Source organism: Penicillium psychrosexuale, assembly GCF_028828465.1.
Source record: "Penicillium psychrosexuale strain IBT 29551 chromosome Unknown utg000004l, whole genome shotgun sequence".
Lineage (NCBI taxonomy): Eukaryota > Fungi > Ascomycota > Eurotiomycetes > Eurotiales > Aspergillaceae > Penicillium > Penicillium psychrosexuale.
In genome coordinates this window covers 5540483-5557761 of record NW_026643189.1, presented here as the reverse complement: position 1 = coordinate 5557761, position 17279 = coordinate 5540483, and the positions used below count along the sequence as shown (strand labels likewise).

The 17279-nt window shown below is 49.4% G+C and overlaps 7 protein-coding genes across 7 annotated transcripts; 3 read left to right on the top strand and 4 right to left on the bottom strand.

Moving 5' to 3' along the window:
* Positions 1-105: 105 nt before the first annotated feature.
* N7518_008005 (uncharacterized protein) lies at positions 106-1752 on the bottom strand (the record flags this gene model as incomplete). Its single annotated transcript, XM_057188932.1, has 3 exons — positions 106-900; positions 958-1668; positions 1717-1752. 3 exons carry the CDS (start codon positions 1750-1752, stop codon positions 106-108), a joined length of 1542 nt encoding a protein of 513 aa, XP_057040635.1.
* Positions 1753-2782: 1030 nt separating this feature from the next.
* On the top strand, positions 2783-4241 carry N7518_008004 (fungal specific transcription factor domain-containing protein; the record flags this gene model as incomplete). Its single annotated transcript, XM_057188931.1, has 3 exons — positions 2783-3235; positions 3289-3999; positions 4056-4241. The coding sequence occupies 3 exons, from the start codon at positions 2783-2785 to the stop codon at positions 4239-4241; spliced, it is 1350 nt and encodes a 449-aa protein (XP_057040634.1).
* Positions 4242-4380: 139 nt separating this feature from the next.
* N7518_008003 (NAD(P)/FAD-dependent oxidoreductase) lies at positions 4381-5679 on the bottom strand (the record flags this gene model as incomplete). The annotated part of the gene is made up of 1 exon (XM_057188930.1): positions 4381-5679. One exon carries the CDS (start codon positions 5677-5679, stop codon positions 4381-4383), a length of 1299 nt encoding a protein of 432 aa, XP_057040633.1.
* A 792-nt stretch (positions 5680-6471) lies between these two features.
* On the bottom strand, positions 6472-8011 carry N7518_008002 (uncharacterized protein; the record flags this gene model as incomplete). The annotated part of the gene is made up of 2 exons (XM_057188929.1): positions 6472-7540; positions 7599-8011. The coding sequence occupies 2 exons, from the start codon at positions 8009-8011 to the stop codon at positions 6472-6474; spliced, it is 1482 nt and encodes a 493-aa protein (XP_057040632.1).
* Positions 8012-8398: 387 nt separating this feature from the next.
* On the top strand, positions 8399-12725 carry N7518_008001 (uncharacterized protein; the record flags this gene model as incomplete). Its single annotated transcript, XM_057188928.1, has 7 exons — positions 8399-8441; positions 8499-9354; positions 9413-9511; positions 9564-10993; positions 11061-11246; positions 11317-12523; positions 12587-12725. The coding sequence occupies 7 exons, from the start codon at positions 8399-8401 to the stop codon at positions 12723-12725; spliced, it is 3960 nt and encodes a 1319-aa protein (XP_057040631.1).
* Positions 12726-13419: 694 nt separating this feature from the next.
* N7518_008000 (uncharacterized protein) lies at positions 13420-14829 on the top strand (the record flags this gene model as incomplete). The annotated part of the gene is made up of 2 exons (XM_057188927.1): positions 13420-13502; positions 13560-14829. 2 exons carry the CDS (start codon positions 13420-13422, stop codon positions 14827-14829), a joined length of 1353 nt encoding a protein of 450 aa, XP_057040630.1.
* Positions 14830-15405: 576 nt separating this feature from the next.
* Positions 15406-17277, bottom strand: N7518_007999 (nascent polypeptide-associated complex subunit family protein; the record flags this gene model as incomplete). Its single annotated transcript, XM_057188926.1, has 5 exons — positions 15406-15644; positions 15745-15917; positions 16453-16526; positions 16619-16754; positions 17237-17277. 5 exons carry the CDS (start codon positions 17275-17277, stop codon positions 15406-15408), a joined length of 663 nt encoding a protein of 220 aa, XP_057040629.1.
* Positions 17278-17279: the final 2 nt, after the last annotated feature.

The window sequence follows — 17279 nt, the reverse complement described above, 5'->3', positions numbered from 1 at the left end:
AGAGCTTCCCCGCAAAAGCGAAAAATAATTCCACCTATGATCTTATACAAAGCCGCAGAAAAGATAAGGCCAGCTCCATTTGCTACACATATAATGTAAGTATAATTACTTGAGCCACTTGGAACCGAAAGCGATAATCTGATCCCGAGTCACAAACAATACAGAGAGCGCGAGAATCCCAACGCCAAAGGCCCACTTTGAGTGAGCGAAAGTCGTATCATTGCCATCCCGGTCAAATGGCGGGGTGACGGGTGCCATCATTTTGTGAGCCTTCTGAACCGAGTAGGGGGGATACCGCGCAGCGAGAAGCCCCTCCAACCATGAAGGCACGGCGTTGATATGCGTACGGAGATGAGAGAAAGCCAAGATACCGTGCGGGCCATGATAGCGACCATGGCCAGAGTTCCCAACACCACCGAATGGCACATCGCGAGCGGCTATATGGAGACCGCAGTCGTTGAAGGTCACGCCTCCGGACTGGGTTTCGTTCAGGATGCGAGCCTTTTCGGATTCTTGAGTAGTGAATGCGTAGATCGCGAGTGGATGCTCTCCTGCACGCGTCCGAGAGAGAGCAGTATCGAAGTCTGCATCGATGATGGGGAGAATCGGGCCGAAAAGCTCTTCGGAGAGAAGGGAATCGCCGGGCTTAACGCCGGTGATGATTGTTGGTGCGAAGTACAGACTTTGACGATCCCGCTGGCCACCATAGACGATTTTTCCGGAGGTCTGCTGAAGTAGATTGTCAAGGCGGTCGAAGTTACGCTGGTTGATGATGTGCGTGTAATGCTCTGCATTGTCGGCTTTGCCTCCTAGGAACGTGTCAAAGTATCGAATCAAATCAGCGACAAGGCGTTCTCGTACACTCGGGTGGACTAGGACGTGGTTTACATTCAAGCAAACCTGTGTTCAGTCGAGATGAGTTAGTTGATGACTGGAAGGTGAATGGTGTGAGCCTACCTGTCCAGCATTCATGAATTTAGTAACGGCAATGTGTTTTGCGGCGAGATCGACATTCGCCGATTCTGCGACAATAGCAGGACATTGACCGCCCAATTCAAGTGTGACAGGGGTCAGATGCTTTGCCGCTGCTGCATGGATGATTTTGGCAACATTGGGAGATCCAGTGTAGAAAATGTGATCAAAGCGATGTTCAAGGATATATCCCATTTCTTGTGGGCCAGCGGAAATACACCGGATCGCATCTTGGTCCATGTATTGGGGAATAATTTCCATCAGGACATCTTGAGTGGCACATGCTACGTCCGATGGTTTGAGAATGACGGCACACCCAGCAGCAATCGCAGCAGTCATTGGCTGCAGGAGCAGACTGACGGGGAAATTCCATGCGCCGATAATCAGAGTCACACCAAGAGGTTCCTTGCGGACAGTGGCTCTTCCTACGAAGTTGAGAGGATCGGATTTTTCCGGTCTTTCATCCTTCGTCCACTCATCCAGTTTTTTGAGAGTGCGTAGAATATCCGCTTGGATATTAGCGCAGTCGCCGATGTAGGCTTCTTGATAGTGTTTGTGTAGATCGATATAGAGAGCGTTGCAGATGCGCGTCTTGTTGTCCTCAATCATCCACCAAGCCCGTTTCAGTTGACGACGCCTCCATTCCTTGCTCTTGGTGGTGCCAGATGCAAAAGTACCCTGTACAATTTGATACGCCTAGAAAATGTGAGGGGTGATATCAAATAGTATATGGATGAAATTTACCTGATCGAACTCGGCCGTAGTGCTGAAGCCACCCATGGTGAGCTTTGGAGATGTGGAGAGGTGGAAGAAGACGAGGTTATGGGGAATACCCACACTTGAATCTGACCTCCTGAGGACCCTGGTCTAAGACTGCAGTTTATTTTATAAATATGTCATGCACGATTCTGTTTCGTTAATTTAGATTGACCTTGAGATTTTTATGGTCGCGAAATGAGTCTCGGGGTGAGATTTGTACGCTCCCCGAGGCCGAGGTGCAGTATTATTGCATTAGGAAATAGAATCGCCATTTCCCTTTCCTGGATGTCGAAGATGTCTACTCCGTATGGAGTATGCCGATCTGAAAATCTAGACACTGGGTATTCTGGCTGAAACGTCGGGTTTGGCCATGCTAATATGCACAGTCGGGGTTCTATCTACTATGTAGTCTATAACTATCCAGTTTAGACATACACCGAAGCCTGCAATAACTGTTTTTATAGCATTTGCCGTCTGTTCAATCATCTTAGCATCAATAAGCTACCTCTAGCCTAGTAGGAGACTCTAGATTCCTTATCCAAAGCCCCTTTTGCCACCACCAAACCCTTAAGATAAACACCAAAGTGGGTATTCCAATATCGCAGCGAATAGAAACCAACAAAGATAGGAATGCCAATAAATACAGAGACACTTATCTCCTCGGCTCACATATAACAGGGGGGCTGCTCCTCCACTCATGCGGGGTAGACGTTGAACAATGACTGCAATTTCGAGAGCTCGTACAGGTTGCTGGACATGTCGTGCACGACGTATCAAATGTGACGGTAATTTCCCATCAAGTCCTGCATCAACACAGTCCTAACTGAAATCTTGGTTAGAAACCCATCCAATTTGCCGTCGTTGCGCCCGTAACAATGCCCCATGCGGATACGGACTTCGTCTGGTCTGGCACGAGGAATCTTTAGCCCGAGGCATCTGCCATGGAAGAGCAGGGGTATGGTCCAAGCGAAAAGACGTTCGCAAGAGGGAACTGGAACAAGTAGACGACACATCATCGTCATGGACGGAGCATACGGCCGACCGGACTTGGATGTTTTTGAACACGACAATGATCGATCTCCAGATCCATTTCGATGGTACCCAGCCCAATTACAAAGGCATGAAGCCAATTTCTCAACCAAGCCCGTTGTCGCCTTGGCTGAATACCATAGCTCCTGGCCAGCGATCAGATTGCGATCCGGTGCTTATGTCTTATTTCGAACACATCATCTGCAGCAGCTCAACTCTCGTCGATAGCGCAAGTTACAATCCATATCGATATCTCATACTTCCTATGGCCCTGCAGTCTGAGGGACTATACCACGCTGCTCTAGCCATCTCAGCCAATACCCTCAAGTTGTCAGATCAGCGATACCGGCTTCCGGCATTGGAGCATCATCATCGGGCACTAAATCACCTGCGCGGTCTACTGAATCAAGACAGCTGGACGGAAAATGAGCTGGATGAAATGCTTGGGCTGGTCTTGATGTTATGCTGGTTCGATGTAAGATTATGCCTTGCTTCCTTTACTATGAGAATCTCCTAATTCCTTTGCAGATATCAGACAGCAGTCGCCCTTCATGGGTCACCCACCTCAACGGATTCCAAAATTTAATGCGGACACGAAAAGAACGCCCCGGTCGCTCATGTCACAGTCAAGAATTGGCAAGTTTCTTCAATCGTTATTTCGTCTTCCACTTAGTTCTAGCCCGCACTGCGTTTCGGCTCACCCCCCCCCCATCCCATATATCGCCTCTCTTGCCGGACAGTATACTGGAAAAATCAGACATCATCGATCCGTACATGGGATTGAGCCCTGCTCTCTTATTGATGATCGATCAAGTAGCCGAACTAGCGTGGTCTCGTGAGGATGGCAACATAAAAATCAACCGTAAAGATGTTCATCAACTCAAGACGGACCTCGATAGTCTTCAACAAAGGATACCCACAGAACATATCGATCCGGACATGGAGTGTGCGGCAATCGCAGAGGCAAACAGGCTCGGGGCCCTTCTTCTTCTGCACGAAATCTGTTCGACCAAAGCCCCGATTAATCGCTCCGGTATCCCGACATTGGAATCCGAAGAGAAGAATGTTTATGTTGAACGGATATTGACCTTGATGTTGGAAAAGAAGGGGAATATGATGCGAACTGCAGCTACACCTCTATGGCCTCTCTTCTTGGCAGGGTGCTGTGCCTGCAGGGAAGAGGAGAGGGTTATTGTGTTGCAGTTGTTTAAAGAGCTGGAGGGTATTCGTCGATTTGGGGTATGTATAATCTTCTGTCTCTTTCTAGTTGATTGACTAACATCATTATTCCCCAGAACATTACCCCTGCGATTGAAGTTGTCGAAATGGTCTGGCGCCAGCGGGATCTGTCGGTGCAAGATGAAAGAAAACTCCAGAAGAAGCTTAATGCACAGCGGCAGAATGATCCCTTGCAAGAGAGCCGGTTTGCGTGGGAGCATGCTATGGTCATGCTGGGTGGGTGGAAGCTCAGCTTGACATGAGCTTTTATATGGGTAATGAAGGGTTTTATCATGTTCTTGTATATATTATTCTAGAGATGGTCTCAATTTGTATAGCCCGCAGTCAAACTGTGTTTAATTGTTCGACTTCACTCTACCTTGCACCTTTCATCTAGACAAATCATAGTTTAGAAGCATGGCTTCTTTCATGTGTATGTCTACCCTTCCACCCTGTAAGGTCGCTCAACTCCATTTCCGGATCCAAGTGCGCTAGGTTCTTCGCAGTACTCTTTTGTCCAGCCCTCCATTTCCATTGACGCACAATCTCTGGGTCAAGAGTTCCCTCGAGCAAATCCGCGACATATTTCCCAACGACAGGAAGGAACTTGAACCCATGTGCTGAGCCACCGGTTGCCAGGAAGAGACTTTGGTGAGTAGGATGAGGCGTGACAAGGAAATGCCGATCAGCTGTATCAGCATCCCAGCAAAGCCGTGTATAGCAGAAGGGTCTGTCTGCAAGCTCGGGAAACACGCGCCGTAAATTCCGGCGCATCTGGGCTTCGATCTCGAGAGGGAGGCCATCGGTGGGTGCCTGCACGAACGTGTGCGGGACAGAAGTGGTGATACCAGACTTGGTGGTTTGCACGTTGGTGATGAATTGACTGTGAGCCACCTTGAATATCCCATCTTCAAGAGGTGGGAAGAAGTAGCCCAGCTCGAGGTTATCCATAATGGGCATTGAGGCATAGTGTTTCGTTTCAGAAGGGGTGAGCTGGATATGAGCGACACTGTGTCCCTTGGCAGTCAACTGGTCCTTCACGTCTAGCAGTGAAGGCGTCCACGCGCCTGCGGCCAAGATGACCACATCCGCCTCATGTCTCGTGCCATCTGCAGTGACGACTCCCTTGCAATCTCCCGTGACATCATCCAGTATCAACTCTCGAACCCTCCCCTTTGTCTCCCCCGAAATATATTCCACCCCCTTCTCCTGAGCAGCGCCTGCCATCCGCTCGATAGCTGCACCAGAAGCTGCCCACCCGGCTGTTGGGTTCCACACATTGATATTCCACCCGTCCAGCTTTCCCGTGACAACAGACCAGCGAGCACGGATCTGGTCCGGCGTGAGCTTTTCAAGGCCCTGTACTCCAAGCTTCTTGCATGTCTCGATCGAACCCTCGACAAAGGGCCGGGACAGGTTCGCCGCGCTCAGGATCCATCCAGGGACATGGTAGAGTCCACGAAACAGCGGCCAAGACCGCCACGCTTCGATGGACTCAATTCCAAGACGTGCATATAGCGGTTCGTTGTAATCGCTGCGGATGACCTTACTGATATCGGTGGAGGCTGCTTCGCAGGAGGGGGGTGCGTATGGGTCGAGCACGCGGATGGAGGTGTAGCCGCGCTGTGAAAGGTGGTATGCGGTCGAAATGCCGAAGCAGCCGGCACCGACAATGAGGATTCGCGTGTCTTTCTCCATCATGTGAGCTGGATTGTTGTGGTGACTAGGTTTGACTTCTCAAACTTTGAGGGTGGCGCCGCCATATTTATTGAGGCATTTCCGCCTTCTTTCGGAGAATCTGATTTCGCTACCAGCTTCCTCATGAACAATCAAAGGTATTGTGAAGATGTTCTCGTATGCGGGGAGATAATCGACTGCTTCGTTCCGACCTTCCGATAAAGGTCTCACTGCCCGGAGATACTCGGAGAATCTCCGAGTGGATGCTCGTTTCGACCTGCATTCTTTTACCCCAGCATTTCCCCCAACTCAAAGATTGCCCAGGTGCTTAATCTTATTTGTTTCCGATGGACGATTAGATTATTCAAATTAACCTTCCAAGGAAGTATGCCAAAGATAACACAACGTTCTCTCGGGCGACAATGAAATGAATGGCTGATATCGCAGAAAATCGCCTAATCGTACAAAGTGTCCACTAATAACCAGATCATTCGTGACAAACTTCTTACTTAGATATGCGGAGAGCTTATAGATACACAGTATCATACGTATTAACCTATATATGTCTATAACGGTCTACGAGTCTAGGTATCGAGGTTCTCTATGGCACCTTCTTAATCATAGTTTGTCCTCTAGAAGAGATAAACAGTCTTGGCTTATTTCAGAGTGATACGATAAAATACCGATTAATGACTAGTTCAAAGGGCATGGCGTATATCAGAATTGCCAATTATTCCATTGCGTACATTTGCCAGTATATCCATATCCTTATCAACAGTAACCCACATCTCCACACACATTCCAAGGCTCACTATCCTAATAAGTATACCGGAAAGAGCGTTTTTCTTTATCGGTTAGATCCGAGAATGCAGCTTCGGATATCTCCACATTTGACTCGGCTTCCTTGTCACGGCGGTAGTTTTCCCATCGGCAAAGAACCCCATAGGAAATAATGGCAACTATAGCCACAACAAGACAGGCCAGAAGACCCTCGTATCCTCGAGAGTACGATGGTGCATCATCGGAACGGAAACACTGGGGACCAATGATGTTGCCAATACAATACGCCAAGAAGAAGATGGCGTTCATGGTCAACTTTTTGCTATGGCCGCTGGTATTGGCCATTGGAAGTGAAGTCGACAGCACGTACGGCGCCCAGTAGGTGTAGAAGACATAGTATGCCGCCAGAAGACCATGCTGGTTCTCACGTGGCAGCTTCCACATCAGAATAGCGCAGATCATGGGGACCAGGTTGGCCAGGGCGATAATAGTACAACGGGAGTTGGGCACGCTAGCAGCTAGGAAGCCCAGCATGATCTGCCAGACCGTTGCAAGCACACCGGTGGGGATACCAAGGATGGTGGTGATCAATGAGGAATACCCCAGACCCTTCACAATAATAGCCGAGAAAGTCACCAGACCACCATTGGGGATGTTCTGGGCCAGCGAAAACAGCGCCAGAAGCCAAGTCTTGGGGTCGACTAAACACTCACGCACTTGGTACCACTTGATGGTTTTGTCTTCCATGCCGGTATTGTTGTCTTTGACGCGCTCGAGGCAGACGAATTTCTCGCGGTCCGAGAAATACCAGCATTGCACGGGCGAATCGGGCAAGAATATGTACAAAACGACGGACCAAAGGACGGAGAATCCACCTAGCACAAGGAAGAGCAATCTCCAGGGTCCTACCGACGTGTTCGTTTGGCCAATACCGTAGCTGATCAAGCCGGAGAAGACGGAGGAGAGCTGATTGAACCAGAATGCGACACGGAGAGGCTGCTCGCTTGTCTTCCACCACATGACAGTCAAGATGCTGGAGATTGGGAACACGGCGGCTTCCGTCATGCCCATTAAGAAGCGCACGGTGGCTAGGCCCCCAAAAGTTCTGCGTTGCCGCAGTACACAACAGCAGAATTGCCCAGCCCAAGACCATGCCCACATACAGTTTAGCCACAGGAAGCCGCTGAATGAGTAACGCTGTAGGGTATTCAAAGGCGAGGTATCCAAAGTAGAAGATTGAGCCTACCCAAGAGTACTGATCGCCAGTCAAGTGGGTGTCTGTCTTCATGCCGTAGATGGCCGCATTTGAGATGATGACCTTATCAATAGCGGCGAGAACCACTGTCACCATGATCAAGGGAATGAGGATCAGATCAATTTTCCAAAGCACACGGCGCGCTTCGGCCTCGGTGACAGGTTCCACCGCGATGGCAGGGTCCAGGTGAGCGAGGAAGTGTGCCGCAACATCTTTGCCGTTGGATTTCTCTTGGGCTTCAAGGATTTCTCCTTCTTGGGCCTTTTCGTGATCAAGGGCGAGTTGAATCTCGGGAGGGTTGGTATGTTTTTCGTCTGCCATAGTAAAAAGTGTGTATATATTATCAGGAGGTAGAAAGGGATGCGTACACATCGAAAACGAAGGAGATAGTCATTTGGGATGGTTTTATACTTTGGAACATCAGAGTGAAAGATAGGTCCAAGGTTATCCAGACGGTTATCATGGAAAGTGAAGTGAACGAAAGTTTGGGTGTGCCAGGAAGGTCGGACCGACTGATAAGCGCATCTCCACGTTCCTCTCCCCGTTCTATCTCGGTGTTCACCAGCCGGTGGATTAGATTGTGGCGTTCTGGTTTTCTTCAAGTTACTTCGCTTCGACCTGCTGATTAGTTCTAATGGAGCTAATGGAGCTTCATAAAAGGAAGCTTTGGTCCTTGCATTCTCAGGGTATCTGAACATATCGCATATCATGTCTACCCAATTAGGTGCCCCAAGCATCAAGATCGCCATCGGTGAGTCACTTGCAAGTTTATAATTCATATATAGCAAGGTGTTAATGTCCCTTCTAGATCGTGGTGGTACTTTCACCGACTGTCTAGGTATTGTTGATGGTCGCGATGAGGAAATCGTCGTCAAACTGCTTTCGCAGGATCCAGCCAACTATGCCGATGCTCCGATTGAGGGCATCCGGCGTATTCTGGAGCAAGCAACAGGCAAAACCTTTCCCCGCGATCAAAAACTCACAACTGCCGACTTCTCGGATGTTAGCATCCGCATGGGAACAACAGTCGCTACCAATGCTTTGCTCGAACGCAAGGGAGAACGTCATGCACTCTTGATCACAAAGGGCTTCAAAGATGCTTTGCGTATTGGAACCCAGTCTCGACCAAAGCTGTTTGCGCTCAACATCCAACGTCCTGATGTTTTGTATGAGGACGTTGTTGAGATTGATGAGCGTGTCACAATTGAGGATTATCAACAGAATCCCACCCCGGACAAAGAGAGTCTGCAAAAGTCTTTGCAATCAGATGCCTGTTTGAAAAAAGGTGTTAGTGGAGAAGTAGTTCGCGTCTTGGAGCCTCTTGACGAGGAACGTACAAAGCAGAGCCTTCAGCAGCTGTATGAAAAGGGCTATCGCTCTATCGCGGTCTGTTTGGTTCACTCATACACATTCCAAGACCATGAACTTGCAATTGAGAAGATTGCAAAGGAAATCGGATTCACCCAGATCTCCCTTTCTAGCCAACTCTTGCCCATGATTAAGATGACATCTCGTGGTGCTTCGGCTACCGCAGATGCGTACTTGACGCCAGTCATTCAGCGTTATATTCAAGGCTTCCGCTCGGGTTTCAAGGACGGACTGAGCTCTGCCAATACACGCTGCGAATTCATGCAGAGTGATGGCGGTTTGGCTAATTTTGAAAAGTATGTTGACATTCAATTACCAGGAATGCAGAAAAGAAATTTTACTAATCTCTTTTAGATTCACTGGTCTTCGTGCGATCTTGTCTGGCCCAGCAGGCGGTGTTGTGGGATACGCGGGAACTTCATTCGATGAGACAGATAGAAAGCCTGTCATTGGGTGAGTCTAAATTTACCTTATTCTATGAAGGGATCATCAACTAACTTTCCAGATTCGATATGGGCGGTACTAGCACAGACGTCTCCAGATATGACGGAAAGCTGGAACACACCTTCGAGAACAATATCTCCGGTGTAACAGTGATGGCACCCCAATTAGACATCAATACGGTAGCTGCCGGCGGTGGTAGTATTCTCTTCTGGCGACATGGATTGTTTGCAGTTGGTCCCGAGTCTGCAAGTGCCCACCCAGGACCAGCATGTTACCGCAAAGGAGGCCCTTTGACTGTGACTGATGCCAACCTTTTCCTTGGCCGCCTTCTTCCGGCATACTTCCCTAAGATCTTCGGCCCGAACGAGAACGAAGCCCTCGATGTCGAAATCACGCGGAAGAAGTTCACGGAGCTCGCAGAGCAGATCAATGCTGAAACCGGACAAAACAAGTCCCCGGAAGAGATCGCGTTGGGCTTCATTCAAGTAGCCAACGAGTCTATGGCAAAGCCTATCCGAGCCCTTACAGAGGCACGTGGGTACGATACTTCCGCGCATAACCTGGCCTGCTTCGGTGGTGCCGGAGGACAGCATGCTTGCGCCATTGCCTCTTCGTTGTCTATTGGAACTGTCATCATCCATCGATTCTCGTCTATTCTCTCTGCCTACGGCATGGCTCTCGCGGACGTTGTTCACGAGGCTCAAGAGCCAGCATCAGGAGTGCTGGATCAGACAGCCATGGAAAGCATCACTAAGCGTATCGCTGCGTTGAAGTCAAAGGTCACTACTGCGTTAACCACGGACGGCATTGATGAAACTCAGATTCAGCATGAGATTTACCTCAATCTGCGATACCAGGGTACCGACAACTTGCTGATGGTGCTCGAACCTGAACACGGAGACTTTATTGCTGAGTTTGTCAAAGAGCACGAGCGCGAATTTTCCTTCACATTCCCCGGTCGTAACATTCTCGTCGAAGATATCCGAGTCCGAGGCGTTGGAAAGGCAACCTCTATTGCGCCAGAGGCACCTCAACAAGAACTCAAATCAGTCAGCAAAAAGCCCGTGGGCCCAGAGAAGCAGGATGATTCATCTTCTGTCTACTTTGCCGGCGTCGGTGAAGTCGCTACGCCGGTCTTCTTCCTGGATAACATGCAACCTGGATATGTCCTTGAGGGTCCTGCGATGATCATTGATAAAACTCAAACTATTGTTGTTGAGCCAAATGCCACTGCTACAATTCTGTCCCGGCATGTGATTTTGGATGTTCAGTCTTCGAAGAAGCAGACTGCGGGTGCAACAGTCGTGGATCCTATCAGATTGTCTATCTTTGGTCATCGCTTCATGTCCGTCGCTGATCAGATGAGTCGCATGTTCCAAAAAACCTCCGTGTCAACAAATATCAAAGAGCGACTGGACTTCTCCTGTGCCGTGTTCTCTCCCGATGGAAAATTGGTTGCAAACGCGCCGAATGTGCCAGTACATCTAGGAAGTAAGTCATCCCCATTTAGAAAAATTCTCTTTTGACCAAGAGAACTTCATGCTAATATCTTCTTCAGGTATGGAGTATGCTGTCCGGTATCAGCATGAGAAATTCGGAGGCAATTTGAAGCCTGGCGATCACATTCTCACCAACCATCCTCTTGCCGGTGGAACACATCTTCCCGACATTACTATTATCACTCCAGTCTGGGATGGTGAGGGCAAAAACATTGTCTTCTATGTTGCCTCCCGTGGTCATCATGGTAAGCCTGAAATTATTCTCATTTCCCTTCACTATTTCACTATTTGTCGTGTCATGCTAATCAAAACCAGCCGAAATTGGCGGCATCGCCCCGGGATCTATGCCTTCAAACAGCAAAATGCTGTACGAGGAAGGCGCCATGACAATGGGCTTCAAGGTGGTATCAGAAGGCCGCTTTGATGAGGAGATAGTCCGGAAGTTCCTATATGATGAGCCCGCTTCGTACCCCGATTGCAGTGGCACCCGGACATACAACGACAACGTCTCAGATTTGAAGGCTGCTATTGCAGCAAACCACAAGGGTGCACAGCTCCTGGAAGCTCTGGTGATCGAGAACACATTGGAAGTAGTCCACTTCTACATGGACGCAATCAAGCGCAACGCAGAGGTTGCTGTCCGTGAACTGCTCAAGTCCATTGGCCGTAAGAACAACGGCGTTCCTCTCCGATTCTCTGACTTCATGGACGACGGCACCGAGATTAAGCTGGAAATTCGTATTGATTCTGAGACTGGGTCTGCCGATTTCGACTTTACAGGCACGGGCCGAGAAACATTCAACTGCCTCAATGCCCCCAAAGCCATCGCCCACTCAGCTATCATCTACAGTCTGCGGGCGCTGATCGATGTTGACATTCCCCTCAACCAGGGCTGTCTTGCCCCGGTCAATGTAATAATTCCCTCTGGTACACTTCTCAATCCATCCGGGCATGCCGCCGTCTGCGCCGGTAATCCCATTACCTCACAGCGTATTACAGATGTCGTTCTTGGTGCATTCAACGCCTGTGCTGCCTCCCAAGGCTGCTGCAACATCATCTCATTTGGTATGGGTGGCGTCGATCCCAAGACCGGCATTGAGGTACCTGGATTTGGCGTTGGCGAGACAATCTGCGGCGGCTCAGGTGCTGGGCCGTCCTGGAATGGCACGTCGGGCGTGCATGTCCACATGACAAACACACGCATCACAGATGCAGAGGTCTACGAGCTACGGTACCCGGTCATCCTCCGCAGGTTTTGTATCCGAGATGGCTCTGGCGGTGTTGGTCGCTTCCGCGGTGGAGATGGTGTTATCCGTGAGCTGGAGTTCCGCATGCCTCTTTCGGTGTCTATGCTCAGTGAACGGCGCGTTTACCGTCCGTATGGGTTGGCGGGAGGTGAGTCCGGACAAGCAGGCTTGAATCTTTACCTCAAGAAGGAGCTCGACGGAACGGAGAGAATGATCAATATTGGTGGCAAGATGGAGCTCATGGTCCAACCTGGGGAGCGAATTCTGATTCATACGTGAGTGGTCTACATCCTTCCTCGTTCATCTGGACATATATGCTGACATTTCTTTTGATTTAGACCTGGAGGTGGTGGCTGGGGTAAGGCATCCGACGATGAACTAGTGGCGAGTGACAGCAAGAGTCATCAGAGCTCTTCGGCTTTCCAGCCCCGAGGAAGTGTGCATGCATTCAGTGTCGCTGCCGAGGCGGCAATGTGACATGGGGATATAGATGAGGATTGAATCATGTAGCCAGAGATTTGCATTTTTGATTTAACATTATGCAGTGATGTCTTTCATGAAGTATTGATATTGTTCTTGTGCAGATATAAAAACATATTAGCAGACCATGACTACCGCTCGATTTCAGAAGATCCCAATTATTCTTTTCACTGTTACCGTAAGTCTTCTCATTTAGCAAAAGTCTGATTCTTCGTCCGTGGTCCAATCTATCGCATTGACATCTTTGATCTGACATAAGAGATGCAAATGGTCGTACTGCTTTAGATTGTGCTAAAATGCTCAATAAGACTGAAGTCGCCAAAGTGCTGGAGAATGCACATAAATAGGAAAATAACAAGTCCATCAGTACTATAAGGTTCAAGTTACGAAGAGTCGTTTCGGTTAAGGGACGCTATCAGTTTGAACTAATGGAGGTAAAGGTCACAGGAGCAATATGACTGTCTTCAACTAAAAGTGTGCAAGTCAAAGAATGTGCCTGTAGCTATATGGCCCCCACGTGACCGTAGCCCGGCGAACCAGTGTTTACCAAAAGTTTTGGCTCCCTCGATGCCCGACAAATTTATTCTTTCGTGCATTCATCTCGCAGAACCTCCCTTTATTCAACTCTTACTTCCGCACACATATTGACTCCACATTTATTCAACCCCTTAACCGCATCCCATCTACCGTCATGGAGTACCATTCCGTCCCACCGGAGGAACGTGCCAGAGACGAAGATGGCAACCTCCTCCCTTGGGGTTATGTTTACAAAGAGTATGTTTAATGTATCGTGTAGCTCCTCTTTTATCGAAGCTAACAAATATGTCCCAGTGAATCTCGCAACCCTCGACGACCACCCGAAGAATCAGGACCATTCGGCAAGAGAAGAAACGCTCGATACGATAATGCTCGCTCACGAACACGGACTGGAACACCAGCAAAGCGCGAGAACCCCAATGTTGCTGAGTTTGGTCGACTATTCTCACAGCAACAACAGGAGGCCGAGAAAACACACGGCTTGCCCAAGTCATCATCATCATCCAGTCTTGACAATCCACGGAAGCAAACAGAGAAGGTCGCAACCGAATGCATACTCTATGGGTACAAAAACAAGGACAACGAGTGGAAGGTGATCGAAAAATATGAGCGCATCTCCCAAGGCACGATCTGCGAAGACTACCCTCGCAACGACCCGAATTCATCGATCAACTACACCCATCTATTGAGCGGGGGTGACGTCGTCATCCGAAACCTGTCGGCTGATGCAAATCGCAAGTCGAAGCACTATGCCGGTGGATACCACTGGATCAAGGTCACATACGACTCGACCCAGTCCGCAGACCGCGCGCGCTTCTACTCGCCACAGGAAATTGATGGCCACCTGGTCTTTTGCGAGCTGTACAATGGCCACGGCCCAGCCGAAGACGCCCCAATCCCTGCAGATTCTGTTGCCAGCAGTCGGATTCGCAACAAAGCACCGCGCACCTTGACCACCTCGCACTCGACCGCCTTTCTCTCCAACCCCAGCAAAGATCAGGACCGCATGACATTGCCTCGATCCTTTGCCATGAACAACCTTTCCAGTGTACCGGATATGCCAGAAGACGAAAGGCACTCGGTCGATTCTTCAACGGTTGCTGGTACCTCCGACGATACAATGACATCCACTACTGCAACCTCTGCAACTGCCACTGCCACACCCTCGTTCCAGCAAAGCAGTTTCAATACAACAACTTCTTCGTCAACATGGACGACAGGAGCTTCGTCAAGTAACGATCGCGCCTCGATCCACCAACGCCGAGCTCCCGATCAGGCCGAACCCACCGCCAACAACGAATTCATGACGCATATTCCGACTGTCCGTCGCACCAAGCTGCGCCCCATGCTCGAGGCACTCCCTCCACAGCCGACCATGACTGAGCGCATCCTCCGCTCAATCCCCATCTTGAGCTGGTTTACAGGTGACATTGTGGGCGAGGGTCCGGTGCTCCGCGAGGATGGCACGTTCGATTCGGAAAAATCTGGCATTTATTGGAGGTTCTGGCATACGTTCGATTATTTCATGAGAACGGATATGTGCGGACTGAAGGAGGATAGTTGAGGCGACATGAAGGCCATTGAGCACTATGGAAATGGAATACTTTTTCGTCTTTTGTTATTCACTACATCACGGATCTTTCGCCCCAATTGCGAAGTCTTGCGCGCGATTAACCTAAAAACCGAATCGCTACACAGCTTGAAGGGCCAGTCCTCAACAATACTGCGCGCGTCGCGCAAGGCATGGGGGTCAATGGCTTTGCGGTAAAATGGATAATGTGTACGATAGCTGCGTCAGATGCAGACATAATGAACTGTCCTGTCGATGGACCGCGCAAAATTGATATCCCGTAGAACAGTAACAAGTACAATTCCTCAAACTTCTGCTTCAACAACTTTTCGGGTGGTTAATCCTCGAGCTGTCAGAAGTAAAATCCCCCCTTTCCGTCGCCAAGTGCATCAATAACGCTGGCACGTTATAAACCCATGCATCAACCCTGCCCGGAGGAAGAGACCAAACAGCCAGAAGAGAAAAAGAGAAAAAGAATCAACAAAAAACAACTCTCAAACCAGAGCTTAAATTTCATTGATCATAGACGAAAGTTTTTAAAGACTCGATTTAGTTCGCATCTAGGCGTGTTTATTCCTTAGTCTCGAAGTTCTCGCCCTCGACGAGGTCGGGGATGTCATCCTCGTCGTCGTCCTCCTTCTTATCACCCTGCTGCTTCTGCATGTTCTGGTAGCTCTCGGCGAGCTTACGCAGGGAAGCGAGGGAGTCGGGGCCGAGCTGGTTCAGAATGTTGGGGACGAGCTCGGTGAGCTCCTTCTCCTCACCGTTGCCGTACAGGGCGAAGGTGTTGGAAGGGACGGCACCGTGGACTATTGCGATGAAATGATTAGACTTTTTTGTTCTTCTTCTTTCCTTCGTCTCTTTGTGCTGAAAATGTCAAGGTCGGGTTTCGGGGTGGTTTCTACTCACCACGGGGGTTGGCGAAGTGGATGACGTTGCCGTCCTCCTTGAACATGTTGACCTCCTCGATACCCTGGATGGGCTGGACGTTCAGCTTCTTGAGGGCGGCCTGGAGCTTCTTGTCATCGGCGCCGGAGTTGCGGACGACCTTCTTGACCTTGCGGCGGGGAGTACCCTTGCCACTGTAAGATTGTTAGTCCGAGTTCGACATTGGACGGTTGAAAAATGTGGTATCGGTTTGGGTAAGTGGGTGAATGTGTGGTGGGGGGATGTGAATTAGGAGGGGTCCGAAAGGATCGAAGGAATGCGAGGATGACAAGGCCGAGAGTCAGACTGGATTTTCTGAGACATGCGATATGCGATATCTATGTTCGGTTCGAAATTTGGATATAGTGCGTCGCATAGATTCGAGAATCAAGAATCCGTAGTCTGACTATCGGCAGTGTCGAATCCGAGTATTGCAGTTCGAAAATTCGTTTCATTCGTAGGGAATCGAGAGGTTGGGATAAAAACAATGCTGGATAGAATATACATACCCTGTCAAGAAGAATCATGTTAGCTATCAAATTTGCACAGTTCAATGTCCACTAAGACATGTAAATTGCAGTTCTTGAGACATGGCCAAGCTCCGGGGCGACCGATTCCACAGAATCGCAACTCCACGTCATTGCCCAGTTCATATCTCAAGCTGAGAAATGGTTTAAAATAGAGAGAAACATACCGATGCGAACGCTCGCCTGCATTCTAGCCAACTTTGCCTGATCCATGATGAAGTCGGGAGGGGTGATCGCCTGGCGCGGAATTAGCTGGTGATTCGGGAAAATCCAAGATTTGGAGAGAATTGCAGAATCAATTATTCTAACAATCAATCTCTATTGCATACCGTTAAAAAGGAGTTGAGGGGGAGATGGTAGGAGGAAACGTGAAGTGGAAGTGGGTGGAATGATGATGCATCCCCAAGAGTTTTGTGTGGGGAGTTAGCCAGAATATTCGCTAATGCGCCGATTTGGGTTAACGGGCTGTTTGTGTTTCAACGTCTACACTCCTACATGTTTTACAAATTGACTCGATCGCGATAATACTCTATTTGTTGTTCTTCCTGGTGATTTTGGCTATTCGCAAGTTCCAGGGTTGTTGGATTGTGGGATATTTGGTGCTCGGCTAAACCCTAATCGGGCTGTCTTCGGAGTATATGACGAACATGGGACTTATCCTGACGCTTTGCACCCATTTTCATTCCACTATACGCTGCTGGCCATGTTCTCGTGGATTCCTGGCTTGCACCTTGCTTGGATGATGTTGTATGTGCCCTAGGTGTTCGAGCAAGGTCTCATTTTCTGGGATGAGAATGTTGCGCGCGTAACCTGCGAGGTGGACTACAGCATCTGGGTGTGGCGGGAGGTCTTCCGGGGAGGGCTTGCGGAGCGTCCATTGGCCAGGCACTTATCTAGGGGCTAGGACAGCATGACCGACATCGAAATCTATGCTTCCGGCTACTTACAGGCGGGAGAATGGCAACGCGCATTGCAGAACAATGTGCATTG